The sequence below is a fragment of the Eretmochelys imbricata genome, chromosome 10 (genome assembly GCF_965152235.1).
Source record: "Eretmochelys imbricata isolate rEreImb1 chromosome 10, rEreImb1.hap1, whole genome shotgun sequence".
In the NCBI taxonomy this organism is placed as follows: Eukaryota; Metazoa; Chordata; order Testudines; family Cheloniidae; genus Eretmochelys; species Eretmochelys imbricata.
The window spans coordinates 49723531-49741386 of NC_135581.1; the positions used below are offsets into that span (position 1 = coordinate 49723531).

The following is a 17856-nucleotide window of genomic DNA, read 5'->3' on the forward strand; positions in this document are numbered from 1 at the left end:
ATCTTGGTCATTTTAGAATTAGAAATGGTACCACAGGGGGAAAAAAAGTTCTTGCCCTCTGTATTAGTGGAATTTTCTGATCAAACACCTGTGCCCTCAGATTAGGATCTACAAGGGACCAGTCCTTCATAAAGGTCTCTAAATTTTTACTGCTTAGTTTGCCTGATAATCATTTTAATATTCATATCAGAACCTTCCAGTTCACTGCAGGTAAGATTTCTGATCTGAATAATCTTTGATTTTACCGCTTTCTTCATCAATGCCATCAGTTAGGACTACAATAATGATATATTTTCCCCACCCTATGGTTTCATTATTTGGAGCTGCTCTTTTAATTGCAAAGAAATTCTTTTTGGGAAGTTGTGTTCCAAACAGATTTTTGACTGTGTTGGATTTTTTTTTGCCTCGCTTTCTAATAACTGTGCTTAACCTCTAGTTTCTTTTGTTCTCTGAGTGCTTTGCAAACCTGAATCTGTTTCTATTTAATTGTTAGCATGACAGCAGATTCCCAGCAACGAAGCCAATGGAATGCTTAACAATAATCTCAAACAGGTAACATTGTCTGTTCTATCTGGTTTTTTTTACTAGAACGTTGACATTTCTAAATTTTAATTTTGCTGCTTTTCAGCTAACAATTAATGTACCTTGATTTTCTGTTATTTTCTATTATGCATATCATTTTGTATTATTTCACTGTCAGAATAATGTAAACTGAGCAACAATTCTGTGATAATTATAAAGAGTATAGTCTTATACTGTTCAAATATGAAGTATATGGATTTCAAGATAGTGATAATTTACTGAGTATCATTTACATTGCATTCTGAGTGTCGTTCTAAATGATTTATAACACCCTTCATTACGAAGGATTCAAGAGTGTTTTTGAAATTTAAGACACTACAGACGTGATTTTCCACTGCTTTACACTTAGTATAGCCATTTACACCTGGATGAACTGGTTATACACTACCACCATTCTGATTTGATATCAGTTACTGGTACTATATATCAAATCAGAATGGTAGTATTTGGTATCACATGCTCAGGCAAGATACTAGGGAGGAGTGTACAGAGGCAGAGGAACTGAGATGTGGCAGCATACAAAACACAGCCATTTTGGGGTGTGGCAGAGGGGATGAGGAAGAACACAGAAACATGGTTGTTTTCAGTTGTAGGGTATTGGGGACAGCGCACATGTGTGGCCACACCCAGGTGTGGCAGTAGAGATAACACACAGCTATGACTGCACTGAGGCATGGCAGAAGGAAGCATGCAGATGTGGCATGTCAGGCATGACAATGGTGTAGTGTAAAGACATAACTATGCTCAGGTGTGGCGGGGAGGAACGCACAGACATCACTGTGCTGGGGACATGGTAACATGGCTGTGCAAAGGTGTGTAAGGGGGCAATGAACAGATGTGGCTTTAAGAAGGCATGGCTGAGTGGCATGATGGAATGCTAAAACCATATTATAAAGTTGAACCACAAGGTGGGATCATGTGTGACATAGCTTACTTGAGCTGGTAGCAGCTGTACCTGGCAGTGCATTAAAGTGTCTGAAAGAGAATACGTCTCTTAGTATCTCCCTGATGGAAGTTCTGTAGTCAGTCCAAATCCGGTACAGAAGGCTGACCTGCTAGTAGCAGGCAGCCTTGCAACCTACTGTGTACAAGGAGTACACATGACACAGGGAATGCAGACATGACAGTTGAGGGCAAGGGCAGAGAGAGCATACAGATGTAGGTCATGGGTGTGCTCAGGCATGGCAATGAGGGAGTGGACAGACATGGCCATGCTCAGGCATTGCAATAGGAAAGGCAAATAGACACGGCTGTGCTCAGGCATGGCAGACTGGAAGCATACAGACATGGCTGTTGTCAGTTGTGGCAATGTGGAGGACACATGTGGCCATGGGATATGGAGAGTGCATTTAAAACAGTATTTTATTGTCACTCTTTTGTGTCCCCACACTACCACACTGGTCCTGTGTGACACTCTGAGACAACTACATTGTACCTAGTGATAATAAACCTTATTATTATTATGCATGAATTAATACAAATACATTTCACTATTTTTTCCCTGCCTTCAGTTTCCTCACGGATGGGGAAAATGGAAGATTCTGTCACTCCTATAGGTGCGAGATCACACCCGAGGCCTAAAAACCCTGTGTACGTAATACACCATTTCTGACTGAGGAGAGCTGCAAGTCATGTCCCCTCCCTGTGCCTCAGTTTCCCCATCTATAAAACAGGGATGGCAATGCTTAGTTCCTTTGTCTATTGCTTTGAAATCTACAGATGAAAAGCACTATTTAAGAGCTAGGTATTATTATTATTTAGGCATTGGGCTACAGTGTGTGCGTGGAAGGGAGGGAAGGGCTGAGATGTACCACACAAGTCCCTCTACAGCCCGCACTCCATTCTGGCAATGACAGTAGATCAACCCATTTGTGGTACCTTTCATCTACCCTGCCGCTCTCTATGCCAGGGTTCCTCCCCCCTCTGCCACTCTTCCATCAGAGTCCATTTGCCCTTTCTTAACCGCATCTCCGGCATCTTGTCCCCAGTGCTGCCTATCTGCTCCTCCCCTGCTCTGGATTTCTTTTGCCTCCTGCATAAACCCTAACCATTTCCCCCGCACCCCCGCCCTCCAAGCAGGTACTGGTAGCAACGAACTACGGGCAGACGTAGGGCAGCGCCTTCGCCGGCTCGTACTGAGCACGCGCAGGCGGCTCCGGCATGTTCCGACAAGCCGCGACGGGAGGCCCTTGCTGACTCTGCACCGGCCCCTGGCGGGATGAGATGACATCAGCTCGGCGGGACGCGCGCAGGCGGGACAACGCAGCAAAGAGGAGAATGTAAGTGTGGGTCGCTTATTGCGCTCCGCGGAGTAAAGGGGAGGGGCGACTTGCTAAGCCCGGGGGTGATAACAAGATGGCGGCTGGCCGGCCCGGTTCCTTTGCCGGAGCCGGCTGCCTCTCTCCATCAAGGCGGGCGGGGCGCGGGGGATGGGCCTCCCTCCCTCGCGCTGGCGGCAGCACCTGCGGGGTCCGACAAACAAGGGGTTGCTGACAGCTGACACCTGGCTCTGCTGCTGGGAGGGTGCGTGGGGCTGCCGCGCATAGGCTGCTGTGGGGCCCCTGTACGCAGGGAGGGGAAGGGAGGCTTTCCCCGAAAGCGGGCCCGCTCTATAAACTCCTCTACCAGTTTTTTCCAGTGAATGCATCCAGTGAAGTGAGCTGTAGCTCATGAAAGCTTTTGCTCAAATAAATTTGTTAGTCTCTAAGGTGCCACAAGTCCTCCTGTTCTTTTTCCTCTACCAGGGGCCCTCCCCAAAGCCCCGCTCCCGCGCAGCGGTCCCTCGCATGGCTGGAGGCTGGGCTGTGTTGGGGGGCTCCTGAGTGTGGAGGAGAGAGAGCTCTGCTCTGTGCTTGGGACCCCCTTTGCTTAGCACTTACCCTGAAGCGAACTTTGCTCGGTTGTTTGGGCTTCGGAAAAAATACTTTACCCACTTGCGCAAACGGCATCTAAATACCTACCAGTGGCATCAGGTAAACGTGATTAGTTTTGTTCAGAGGGCAGCTGGAACCCAGTTATCGACCAGAAGACTTTAGAGGTGTTAAGCAGGACTGGAGGCTCCAGTCTGGAGCCACCCTGAACTCTTACAGGATCATGTGGGAATTCAGTCTAACCCTCCAAGAACATCTTTAGAACAGCTGCTGTAATTTAGGAGTTGATCCAAGTCCCAGGCTTGTGATCAGCCTAAACTCTGTGGTGGTTCAGTGCACACCAGTTCTGGCATACCGTTACCAGCTGAGGCTTATAGTTAAAGGGGTGCAGTAAATTTAAAATGAATACTTCTGTTTTTTTTCTTACTAGAGTTACAAGGAACACCTGAGATTATTATTCATGAAAGAGAGAGGAGGAAGATTCCTTTATGTATTTGATAGCATTTTATGTATAGTAATTTTCCCTGTTTCTGCCTATGTCTCGTCTTTTTGTTTTTGTGAAAGACCTACACACAGATAAGGGAGAAAGGAGAATTTGATTGTAAAATCTCAAAAACTGGCAGGAGGGACTTGAGCAAGAGTATTATTGGAAACTACTTAAAACTTTAGCTGATTAGGTTCTAAATTGATACTGTCACTTTTTAATAGGTAACGACAGCAAGAAGAGTTATTGAACAGAATTTCTGTAGCTGTATCTTCATCACTGATTTAGATAATGGCATAGAGAGTAAGCTTATAAAGTTTGCAGACAATACCAAGCTGGGGGGGGGTTTGCAAGTGCTTTGGAGGATAAGATTAAAATTCAAAATGGTCTGGACAAACTGGAGAAATGGTCTGAAGTAAATAGGATGAAATTCAATAAGGACAAATGCAAAGTATTCTATTTAGGAAGGATCAGTCAGTTGCACACATACAAAATGGGAAATGACTGCCTAGGAAGGAGTACTGCAGAAAGGGATCTGGGGGTCATACTAGATCACAAGCTAAATATTAGTCAGCAGTGTAACGCTGTTGCAAAAAAAAAAAAAAGCAAACATCATTCTGGGATGTATTATTAGCAGGAGTATTATAAGCAAGACATGAGAAGTAATTCTTCCGCTCTACTCTGCGCTGATTAGGCCTCAACTGGAGTATTCTGTCCAGTTCTGGGCGCCACATTTCAGGAAGGATGTGGACAAATTGGAGAGAGTCCAGAGAAGAGCAATAAAAATGATTAAAGGTTTAGAAAACATGACCTATGAGGGAAGATTGAAAAATTTTGGTTTGTTTAGTCTGGAGAAGAGAAGATTGAGAGGGGACATGATAACAGTTTTCAAGTATATAAAAGGTTGTTACAAGGAAGAGGGAGAAAAATTGTTCTTCTTAACCTCTGAGGATAGGACAAGAAGCAAAGGGCTTAAATTGCAGCAAGGGCGTTTTAGGTTGAACATTAGGAAAAACTTCCTAACTTTCAGGGTGGTTAAGCACTGGAATAAATTGCCTAGGGGGGTTGTGGAATCTCCATCATTGGGGATTTTTAAGAGCAGGTTGGACAAACACCTGTCAGGGATGGTCTGGTAATACTTAATCCTGCCTTGAGTGCAGGGGACTGGACTAGATGACCTCTTGAAGTCCCTTCCAGTTCTATGATTCTGTGAAACGGGCAGTACAGCATAATAGATACTGATGTACATGGCAGTGATTGGAAACGGCTGTTACAGGTTCTTGATATCAGGGTCTCTTGTCCTTAAGTGATTGCCAAAATTCAAAGCGACACAGTATTGTAAAATTTCCGAAGGCCCAAATTTCATCTAATTTAAATTTTTTTAATTTGATATGGGGGATGGGGTGAGGGGATTATCTTCAGCCTAACTTACTTTAAGGTGTAAAGTCATTTTCTGAATACTTACAGTGTTGAGGGTTCCTTCCCCTTCTTCATCCCTTGTTTTGCCATATTTTTTATTTCTCTGTGTTGCTCCATGTTATTGTGGGTGTCATGCTTCTGACATGTGCTGATCTTTTAAATAATGTTGATGCACAAGCACATTTTATTTTGACAAATCAAGTGTTTGTTTTTTTTAAACAAAAACAACCATGTTAATTTCACTTATCCTCAAACAGAGGCAGATTGTTTCAGTGTTTTCCAAATCACAAAAATAAAATCAGCACAGGGGAAAAAAACCCTAGATTTTTTTTAAAAAGAATGTATTTCAGATAATGGAGAGTAAAATGAAAGAAAGAATCTAGCAGTTACCTGATGGTTATTTTAAAAGCCTACATGACTTGCCCATGTTTTAAATATCTGTTTGAGTATACAGTGTATACACTGAAACTTATACAAACATAACATGGGGTTCAAGATGTGGAAAGTTTGACGTACCAGTCAGAAAGCAGGGGAATGGCACAACTGTAGCTTAAAAAAAGGTACAGTACTGCCATTTAACAGTGATGCATAGGAATTGTTGCACTGGGTCAGACGCAAGGCCCCTAATTTAGAATCCTGTTCTAACAGTGGTCAGTACCAGATGCTTCAGAGGAGGTGCATGTCAAAGAGACAGTTTTGAAAATTTAACATTTTGTCTGTTAACATCATAGAGGGAGTCATTATCATATGACTACATAGATGAAATACATTTACAACTTTCAAATATCATGACAATAAAAACCTAAAATTGGATTTTGTCATAATCTGCCAAAGATTCTTCGCAATGTAAAGAGTGAAAGCACATGTAGATTTACTGTGAAGCTGGCTTTAAGAAATATTTAATAAAACCTCATTTATTAAAAGATAATGTGTGTACCTTCCTAAAGCAAGTAAAGAAATTCAGTGAAGCCCTTTTAAATAAATGCTTTATAAAGACCACTGATGTAAATCATTCACTTTAGTGGGACAGCAAGAATGAAAGAGCCCTGCAGGATCATGCCATAAAGGAATAATATGCTATTTTCCAAAACTGTGGAATACACAAAGGGCATACCCTTCTTAGAAGTGTAACCAAAAGAAAAAACAAAAAACTGATGTAGACTAGTTTGAAATTGCTGTTTTATTTGTAACCTAGATCTCTTTATTTCAATTGAGATGCCTCTAATGAGGCAGATGGGAAGTCCTGGACCAAAATATTACCTCTTCTAAAAAGGTTTTAGATTTCCATCATTTGTATTTTCCTGTTATATTAGGAACATATTTCCCAATACAGTTGATTTGAATCAATTTACATATACTTTATGGCATTATTAATATATCTGCATGGAGATTTAAACTTTGCTATGGATTCCCTCTGTTAACCCTTTGATTTTTCTGCCAGATGTTTAGCTATCTTTTAATAAAAAATCCTTTTAAACGTTTGATAAGGCATTTAGATGATAGTTGTACCTATAGATTTAAACTGGCATGCATGATGTAAATGCTACTTCATTTTCTAACTCTTCCAAAGATGATGAAATATTTATGTGTAGCATTAAAGTTAGAACATAGTTTTTTAAATATATATATGGCACAAAATAAAGTTAATGACTAGTTACATTTATTTTAACACAGGTATGAAAACTCCATGGGGTCAGCCAAAAATGTGATAAGTGAGACTGTTGATGTAGCAGAGAGTTATAACATGATGGTAAGTCACTCATGCAGTTCAACAGTGTTTTAAGATTTTTCTTGACCAAAAATAAATATTGTAGTTTGTTTGCAACTCTCAGCCCATCTTCCCCCCACCCCGGCCTTAAATCAGTGGAAGTGCTCCTGGTGAGGATGCGCACCTCTGACAAAAGGAGGGTAGTGTGCGTGTCAACCACCACAGTAATTATTGCAGTGGCTGTAAGTTGACCTAACATAGGTCTACTTAAGTTTATAGTGTAGATATGTCCTGTGTGCGGAAAGGGAAAGAGGTCCCTTAGTACTGTATCAAGCAGCCATTTCTCTATTATGTTCTGAGTGGTGATAGCAAAACAGCACATGGAGAATAGGAGCAGAATGTACAGAGACAGGAGCACAGGTGATAGTGGGTAGAAACAGAGGAGACAGATGGGCTGCAGAGGGAGGAGAGGGATAGTTTTTTGTTTGTTTTTTAATAGCCACTACAGCACCCTCCCATATTGAACCTGGAATTGAAACCAGAATTCTTGAATTTCAGCATTCCTTTCCTGGAGCAAATAGATGTGAAACCTGCTAGTGTAGGGGTTCCCAAACTTGGTTCACGGCTTGTTCAGGGTAAGCCCCTGGCGGGCTGCAAGACGCTTTGTTTACCAGAGCATCCTCAGGTTCACGGCCTGTCAGGGGCTTAGCCTGAACATGCCGTGAATCAAATTTGGGAACCCTTGCTCTACTGGCTAGCCTTCATAAAGGCTAACAGACTACTATTATCAATTACTCAGCTCACATTGTAGAAGTCTGGGCTGTGGATTAAACACTGCTGATGACCCACATAGGGGGTCAATATGATTCCACATGGTGGATTTTTTTTTTTTAGTTTGCTTTTTAAAAAAAATTAGGAAATGACCTTTAAAAAATCTACAGTAAAGGAACATTCAGGTTGCAAAGTCAAGAACTCAAAAGTCAGTAAATGCCAGAATTAAGATTGCCATACAATTTGAATTTGGAAGGTGTACAGTGAATGCAGTTGGGGACTGCAGGTAGAAAAAATATAGTGTCACTTGGCTGAAAATTCTATCCCTACTTCTGCCAGAGTTCTTATGCAATGCTTGGCAAATCACTTTAACCAAATTTTTTATAAGTTGCCATTAATTTGTTGTTCCTAATTTTCAAGTTGCTGAACTTGAGACACCTGGGACAAGACTTGCAGAAGTGCTGAGTGCTCACAACTGCAATTTGAAGTTGACTAGAGCTGTGCTTTGAACTTACTGTAAAAAGTGCCATACAAATGCTAAGTACAGCGAAATCAGGCCCTGGGCGTCTCAATTTCGGCACCCAAAATTAGTGGATGTTTTTAGTGTTGTAGCCGTGTTGGTCTCAGGATATTAGAGAGACAAGATGTGTGAGGTAATATCTTTTATTGGACCAACTTCAGCTGGTGAAAAAGACAAGCTTTTGAGTTTACCCACCGCTCTTCCTCAGGTTTGGGAGAGATAGGTGGCAGTTAACACCTCTGCCACCGTAAGATAAAAGAGAGTTAGTGGGTTGTAGATGGTTAGACAATGATGGGCCTAATAAAGACACTGAATTTAAGGTTTATTATAACAAAGTTATGAATTTAAGCTCCAAGGCTTATTTTTTTTAAGGCGTTGTGCAGGTTTCCTTTAAGTTTTTGTGAGTTTTGACCTGAATGTCTCTGTCCCTCTATTCTCCATCTGTAAAGTGGGGCTAATAGTGCCACCTTGTGATAATGGTGTGAAGACAGATCCATTCATGTCTGTGACCCCTCAGGTACTTTGTTGAGCGCACCGTAGAAAAGCCCATAAGAAATTTAGTGATTCATATATTCAGTTCAGGGTTTGGCTGATGTGTGATAAATTAGGCCTTGGGCTCTGCATTGTATGAAGAGGATAAGAAGAAATATTGAATAGCTGCCCATTCAGTGAACACCATTCCTGCTTTGCCTTGAATGAAGCAGGGGTCTTCTGAAAAATATAGTATGTGATCACGTAATTAAAGTCTTTATCTTAATGTATACTCACAAGGGGGCTAGATCAAGGTTGCTCAGGAAACCTTAAGTTTGACATTTCCTAACTTTTTTGAATGCTTGACTTTGTAACCTTAAAATTCTTTTAATATATTTTTTTATTTAATTTTACATATATATTAGAAGCATTTTTAAGAGTATCAAACTAAATCACAAAATGTTGGTAGTTACATTTGAGTCTTAGTAAGATTTTGCCTGCCTTGTCACAAACTACGTCGTTGTTTGGTTTGTACTGTAATTGTGCAGAGTTTTAGGGTATGTCCACACTGGCAGAGTTCAGCGCTGGCAGTTACAGCGTTGCTCAGAGAGCGCTGAAGGGAAACCACTCTTATGTGTTCACACTGTCAGCTGCCTGCACAATAGCGTGTTCACACTTGTGGCACTTGCAGTGGTATTCGGAGTGATGCACTCTGCGCAGCTATCCCACCAGAGCATCTCTTCCTCTTTTGCTGCTAAGAGTTGTGGGAAGGCGGAGGGGGTCGTGGGGCATCCTGGGTCCTGTCCCAATGCTCCGTGATGCATAGCTTCGCGTCCCAACCATCCCTGTGCTTCTGTCCGCATTTGGCGCCATCTTTCAACGGTTTGTGTACTGTACGCTCTGCTCTGCCTCTTTGGTCTGCAGGAATGGATCCCGCACTGTGGACCAATATGCTGCTCGCTCTCACTAACACATCACAAGTGGCAGTGGAGTTATTTCTTAAACTACAAAGGCAAGAGCAGTTTGACATTGATCTTGCCACGCGTAATAGGTACGGCATGAGATTGCTTGTGGCATTCACGGAGGTGCTGACCACAGTGGAACGCCACTTTTGGGCTTGGGAAACAAGCACTGAGTGGTGGGATCACATTGTCATGCACGTCTGGGATGACAAGCAGTGGCTGCAGAACTTTTGGATGAGGAAAGCCACATTCATGGGACTGTGTGATGAGCTCTCCTCAGCCCTGCGGTGCAAGGACATAAGAATGAGAGCTGCCCTGCCATTGGAGAAGTGCATGGTGATTGCACTGTGGAAGCTGGCTACTCCAGACTGCTACCGATCGGTTGCTAACCAGTTTGGGTGGGAAAGTTGACCGTTGGACTTGTGTTGACAGACATGTGCAGGGCCATTAATTGCATCCTGCTCCGAAAGACTGTGACTCTGGGCAACGTGTGTGATATTGTGGATGGCTTTGCACAGATGGGCTTCCCTAACTGTGGAGGGGCGATAGATGTACATGTATTCCAATTCTGACACCAGACCACCTAGCCACTGAGTACATTAATTGGAAGGGGTATTTCTTCATCAGTCTCCTGGCGCTTGTGGATCACTGTGGGCGTTTCACGGACATTAACGCAGGCTGGTCTGGAAAGGTACATGACTCACGCATCTTTTGGAACACTGACTGGTTCAGGAAGCTGCAGGCAGGGACTTTCTTCCCAGACCAGATCACTGTAGGGGAAGTTGAAATGCCCACTGTGATCCTGGGAGACCCTGCCTTCCCCTTAGTGCCATGGTTTATGAAGCCATACATGGGGCACCTTGACAGCAGCAAGGATGGTTCAACAACAGTCTGAGAAAGTGCAAGAATGACTGTTGAGTGTGCTTCTGGCCATTTAAAGGCCTGCTGGCATTGCCTATATGGTAGGCTGGACCTGGCTGATGACAATATTCCTGTGCGTATAGCCGCGTGCTGTATGCTCCATAATATTTGTGAAAAGAAGGGTGAAAGCTTCACTCAGGGCTGGAGTGCGGAGGTAAGCGCCTGGAGGCTGAATTTGAACAGCCAGAGACAAAGGTTATTAGAGGGGCACAACGTGGGCCCATAAGGATCAGGGATGCTTTGAGGCAGCAATTTGAAGCTGAAAACCTGTAATATTTGTTGCTATGCTTGGGAGTGCAGTGCTTTTAATGCTAGGAGGTGATTGTGAGTGGTGCAGACGATGCACTATGAAGGTTTAAGAAAATAGCCTGTTGCTTTGCATGGCTCTGTTTGCTTTCAATTAATGGAATGAAGATTGCTTTCAAACCAACTGAATTCTTTTATTAAAAAACAACGACCGGAGGAGGGAGAGAGACATAAAGACACATCAGCACTGAGGGGGATGGGGGAAGGGAGGGTCCCAGGAGGAGGTGGGGGCCCGGGACGGTTAAAGATTTGTGTATGTCCAGGTATCATACCCAGCCTTCTCCTTTGGAGTACAGTGCAGCGGGTACTGTACTTCAGCAGGGCTAAACTGCAGAGGGACGGGTGTTGAGTGCAGTGAGTACTGGGAGTCTGCAGCGCTGGACTGTGACGGGGGAGGAGTGGAATGTAGCGGATACAGACTGGAGCCAGGAGGTTGATAAGAATGTGCTGGTGGTGTCTGGGGGGGGGGCACATGGGAAAGAGTTTTGCGACAGCAGGTGCAGGGGAGGGCGGGCACAGAGCTGCTCGGTTTGCAGTGCTCATAGCACCTGGAGCGTGTCCGGTTGGCCCTCCATAACATTTAAGAGCCGCTCCATGGCTTTGTTCTGGCGTGCCACGTTCTCCTTTTGGTCGCTCTTCTCGCTGTCCCGCCACTTCTTCAATTCTTGTTTTTCTGCCGCGGGGTGCATCATCACATCACGCAGAAAGTCTTCTTCAGTTTTTCATGGCTGCTTTCTAATTCTGCGCAGCCGTTCAGCCAGCGATAACAAAGAGCGAGGCTGGGCTCCCAAGGTCATATCTGTAAAGCCAAAATGCAACATTTTACAGAAGCGGTATTGTTTGCAACACACAGACCACTGATTCAGTGATTTAAAACACAGCCACTATTCACATACCTATTACTAACTGATTGACCCCAGGCAAGCACACATGAGCCACAAGACCCCCAAAATAGTGAGTAACTGCAGGGGTAGGGGAAATCAGTGTTCCAGGACCGTACTGTACACTGGGCGCATGGCTCTTAGGGAGAGCCAGCACAGTAAGGGGGGGCCTGATAATCATGCCTGTCCCCACATTTTCCACAGGCTGTGTTAATTATGGAAGATATCTTGCCGCTGAGGGTGAGCAGGGAATCAAGGGAGGGTCTTCTCCAAGACTGCGGCTTCTACCCTGGCCCTTACGCAGCTTACCTGTGTGCTGCAATGCTCACCCCCTCCCCTCCCTGTGATGGCACAGTGGCATGGGAAAGTTGCCGTTAATGGGGCAAGAAATAAAGCAGCTCTGCCAAAGAACCCGCAGCAGTGGATTGTCCAGTATCTCCATGAGAGTTTCCTGGAGATCTCTGAGGGAGATTCCCATGAAGTGAGGGAGTCAATCAACACCTTGTTCTGCTGCTCAGCCTAGGCATGTGGTGGTACGCGCATCATACAGAGACAAGCCTGATTTCTGCAACTCTCCTGCCCCCAACAACTCACTTCAGTGATTCCCAAAATCAAAGCCACTTGCCAGGGGTCTTTTCTCCTGTTTCCGCTTCGCCAAGCTCCGACAGCTGTGACTGGCTAGGGTCTTCCGAGGCAGAGAAGAGCTCCTGGCTGCATGCATCTCTGACTTCAGAGTTGTCCTCTGCCTCTAAGTCGCCCTCCACATCCTCCTCCCAGATTTCCTCCTCCTGGCTCGGTCCACTCTCGACTGGCATGCGAGTCACCGAAGTATCCACAATGGCCTTCTCATTGGAGATGAGGTCACCACCGAGTATCATGTCCAGCTCTTTGTAGAACTGGCAGCTCGTGGGTGCAGCAGCGGTTTGCCTCCCATGTCTGTGGTAGGCGTTCCACAGCTCCTTCACTTTGACCCTGCAATGCAGTGTGTCTCAATTATGGCCCCTTTCTGTCATGCATCGTGAACTCTGTCCGTAGGTATTATAATTCCTACAGCTGGAACTAGACAACCTCCTCTCCCCAAATGCTGATGAGGTCCAGCAGCTTGGCATTGCTCCAAGCAGGGAATCGCCTGGTGTGTGGAGCAGGCATGGTCACTTGGAAAGATGCGCTGAGACCACTGCATGCGTCACCAAGCAAACAGGAAGGGGACTTTCAAAATTCCCAAGGAATTTAAGGGGTGGGGCTCATGGTTAGTCACCTGAGGGCTGGGCAGTTGAGTTCAAACCGATGACCAGAGAGGCAGAACAGGCATTGTGGGACACCTCCTGGAGGCCAATCACAGTGCTGTAATTGACGAGTGTGTCTACACTGGCACCGCGGCACTGTAGCCCTAGTGCAGAAAGCTGTACGCCTCTCATCAGGGTGTTTTTTTTTTTACAGCGCTGCAACTGCAGTTTCTGTGCACTAAGTAGCTTGGTAGTGTGTACCACTCAGGAGTTACAATGCAGAAAGCTGCTGTACTGCACAGCAACTTGCCAGTGTAGATAAGGCCTTAGTATGTAACCATAATACAGGTGTGTGTTGCCAGTGTCAACATTTTCAGTGCTTAGAGGGACTTGCCAATGATAAGGAGTTGCCTGAACAAAGACCTGGTTAGCAACAACTAATTTATAACACCTTCCGACCTTATTAACAGTTGGCTTTAAGTGATCTCTGGGTTGGAAAGCTAATGCTGAACAAGTTGGCAATTCCTGGACAAGTTGGTTAGTTACATGAAGATCTGTTTTTGTTAATATTGGAGAACATTTTTGCTAAGCATTAAAAGGGACATCGAGAAATTTTGTGGTACAAGTTTATCATAATTAATGATGATGGAAAACAAATCTGCATACAAACTCTGCTTCTATTCTGTATGTATATTTTACCTTTATTTCTTTGAGCAGCCTGTTTTAATCCCAGTTAATGTATCTTCAAGAGCAATATAAGTATTTTTCATAGTGAAATTTTGCAATGACGTAGCATTCTCAAAGTAACCAAATTAATAGATTTGTAAATGATGTTTTTGAAATATAAGAGGGAAATAAAAAAAAAGAAGTGTCAGAATATGTCAGTTAATTATGACATTCTCAAAGTCTAGTTCTTTACTGTTAAATTTAATTCTGCAAAGATGGTCTGTTGGTAGGGTAGTTTATCAAATAAAACATTTGTTAAAAAGGTATTGCATTTATCTTTATGAGTTCAGTAGTGCATGTGTAACTGAATGGAGGGCATAATGTTAGTTTCATATCTGACACTTCTTTTATACTATTAGGTGTTATCTTTAAAAGAGAACACAAGTTAATTATAAAAGTTTGATATGTATAATTCTGTTTGATACTCTATAATTCTGATTAGTTTAAATCATATTTACCATAGCAAGTTGTAATACTGGAAATCCTAAAACTAGAAATCTAAGTTTGGTACCTGCATCTCATTTAATTAAAGGATAAAACTGCTCTTTTAAAGAGTAATAAATGCTTTTCTCAAAGTGAAAACAAAATAAAATAATCTCAACCCCATATCCCCCCCCCCGCCAATGCTGTTAGTGAAGATCAGGAACAAGATATTTTACCTGAAGATGTGTTTTACTGGACTAATTTGGCAAATTCAGGTAAATCCTGAGCATACAAGAGTTGCACAACTTTTATCAGCACATGGAAATTGTAAAGTTAAGCAACTGATACAATGTTAAGTGAGCATGAGCTGTAGCTCACGAAAGCTTATGCTCAAATAAATTGGTTAGTCTCTAAGGTGCCACAAGTACTCCTTTTCTTTTTGCGAATGTTACCATACTGTAATTATTTACATCGGCTTTCAACTGTATTTTTAAGAAATAGATCAAAGAGAGATTCTATTTTTAAATGGGTTTGATATTTGAATTTGCCCTCCATAAAATAAATGTATGTAACCAAGATGTAAATTTAAACTCTACATGTAAATTCATATTTTTTGTTTAATTTCATGCACTTCTGTTAATGTCTGTTGGCTGCATTCCATTATGGTCCACCTCAATTTGACATTTACCATAAATGAGTGTCATCAGTGATTTATAGCATAGGACACTTTCAGATCACTAAAAAGGAGTTCACAACTCTGTGTGATCTCCCAGAAGATAAATTCTTTATCATGAAACCGCCAAGCATTGTGGGTTGGGCAGGGAAGAAAAAACATTATTTTCTGGGAGTATATAGGCTATGAAAGAGTTTCTGAGACCAGTTTCTTTTTTTATGTATTACTTTTATATTGTCTTGAGGGAATGCTAAGAAATTATATTTTTAATAGAGATTTAAGACATCTCTATTATGTGCCAGAGTCTGCTGTTCAAGAACCTTTAAAGAACACTTTGCAACAAGAGACTTTCAACAAATATTTTAAGTACCTTTTTAATCTGATGTAGCAATTTGCCAAAGTTTTACAAACAACAGGAATGGCACTGTTTACAATTCTAAGCCTTTTTGCAGTATTTTTTCCAATCCTGAAGAACAGTACAATTTTAAAAAGCTCAGCTCCACAGGTCTGTTTTTTATCAGTGATGTGATGCAGGAAATCCTCTAGACTATTAACAGTGAGGAATCTTCCCATGGATACTGTGCAACCTCAATTCCAGTTGAAGTCAATGGGAGTTGAGAATGCTGAGCAGCTTGCAAGAAATGCTTAGACCGTAACTGAGGAGAGAGTGGAAATTGCTCCTCAGATTTTCAGTGTGTGCGCGCAGTGGGCGGAGAGTGGGAAGATACAGTTCAATTTTTGCTGTTTCCCTGCCTCAAAGTTTAGGTTTTCTGTTTCTCATACTAATAGCCTTTTGTTTCTGTACATGTGATGTGTCTTTTTTCTGTTGAAAGTAAAACAACATGTATTACCACATTAAAAATGTATTTAGTGATAATTAAAGTTGCAACAGGACATACCTCCATCACCCAAAACCTTAAGAATGCAAATAAGTTACAGAAAAGGCCTCCAGCATTTCTTGCCACCTTTGCCATCACCTACAATGTTGTCAGTAATTGACTCTGATATTCCATAAAGCATTTCCTCTGTCTTTAACAGATACCCAAAACCAATATGTTCCCCAGCTTCATCCAATTCGTGCTCTTATGCAAAACCTTAATCGTGACCTCATACTCTCTCATCAACAGATCAGCACATCTGACTGTTATGCAGTCCATTAATTTGGAATGTTATTCTATCTTACCATGGCTGGGACTGTGCAGGATCCCCCTGGGGTGCAGCTTGGGACTGTGGGATCTCTGAGCCCCCTTAACTCTCCCCAGCCTGGGCTGTCTCTCACAATGCCTTGTTAGTGACCAGCAGCAAGCCCCTCCAGGCTCTGTGATCACTCAGCACAACAGCATGTGGAGTCCCACACCCAGTTACATTGCATGAATGCTCCCAGAGCCACTCATGAATCACACAGAGAAAGGCACCAGCCTAATCCTACCTGGCTCCCAGCACTGTACCAGGAATATACCATGTTGCACTGCTCAAGATGAGCAAAAATAAACAGTAAAACAAATTTGACTAAAAAAGATAGATTTTAAGTGATAGGCAAAAAGTCAGAGTTAGTTACCAAAAGAAATAAAATATAAGCATGCAGTCTAAACTCTCAACCCTATTAGACTGGGCAACATCTAGATTAAACAGTTTTTCTCACCCCACTGGATATTGCAGTCCTTAGTATACAGGTTTGTTTCTTAAACCTGGGCCAATCTCCTCTGTTGGAGTCTTGTTCTCTTTTTGGACAGCGCTTTAACGTTGCTAGTGAAGACGTGCCCTTAGTTGCTTGCAGCATAGGTTGGGGCAGGAGAAAAGGCCAACATGGCCATTCTGACTGTTTTATACCCTCAGTCCATGTGCTTGGAAAACCCAAATCCAGCATGTTGGGGCATTGCTGAGTCTCCCAGCAAGGTTGAGCAGTTCCCCTGGTGTGGCCTCATGCAGGTGAGTCATTGCATTGTAGCTCCCTTGCTGGACAATGGTTGCTGATGGGTTGATTGATACCCTGCTGGGGTGTTGGTTACTTTCCTTGCTGTTGCCTCTGGGGAGCTAATATCTGGCTGATTCCCCAGTTTACAGCATGTTTTAATGACAACCATACAACACAATTCTCATAACTTCATATGCATATATGGATAGAGAAATGACTTTCAGTGGATCATAACCTTTCCCCTGTTACCTTACAAGGCATGCTTTATATGCAAGATCACATTCATGTATAAATGAGGAATATGGGGGTTCCAGGACGCTCCCCCAAGGTACGGAATGTTTCAGGGACCATGGCTAAGTTTTGCTTGACAGTGCAAGATGGATGAAATTGACTGTCTCGTCTTGATTAGAGAAATGTCTTAGTACACATATACAGAGAATGTTAATGAAGTAGAGAACCCCTGTAATACCTCATACCTCAGTGCATATTATCTATTTACAATGAAATAAGGAAGATAGGGTTGCAAGGAAATAGCACAGACCTAATAATAACTACCTAATATGTAAGGGGTTAGCGAATTTGTAGTTAACTGATGATTGTAACTCCAGCAGTGTCAGGAATGGTTAAAACATGAGTATTTCAATAATGTATATATACTGGGCTTTGGGCCCCAGATTTTATCCATCAGCTGAAATAGTCCTTACTATAGGGTGAATAAGCCCCTGCTGTTCATCTAGAATGAAGTAATCAATGTCTTGATGTCCAGTACTGCCTTTAACACAGTGATTTAAACACAACAAATCCTGCATCTTTTCAGGGGATTAGATTAGATGACCCTTGCGGTCCCTTCTAATCCTATGATCACACTCTCCTCTTTCCTTTGTGACTGTACTCTCCTGGTTCTCCTGTTTTGCTGACTATACCTTCAGCATCTCATTTAAGGATTTCCTGTTCTCTGGCTGGTGTTCCACAAGGTTCTGTTCTTGTTTATCTTGTCT

General features: G+C 42.8%; 1 protein-coding gene across 1 annotated transcript in view; it reads left to right on the forward strand.

The window, feature by feature from the left end:
- The first annotated feature begins 2741 nt into the window (after positions 1-2741).
- SCAPER (S-phase cyclin A associated protein in the ER) overlaps positions 2742-17856 on the forward strand; it is a 346678-nt gene continuing 331563 nt past the window's right edge. Inside the window, exons 1-2 of the mRNA XM_077827620.1 lie at positions 2742-2861; positions 7030-7105. Of these exons, the coding sequence (XP_077683746.1) occupies positions 2806-2861; positions 7030-7105 (132 nt within the window). The 5' untranslated portion in view covers positions 2742-2805. The remainder of the gene's footprint in view (positions 2862-7029; positions 7106-17856) is intronic.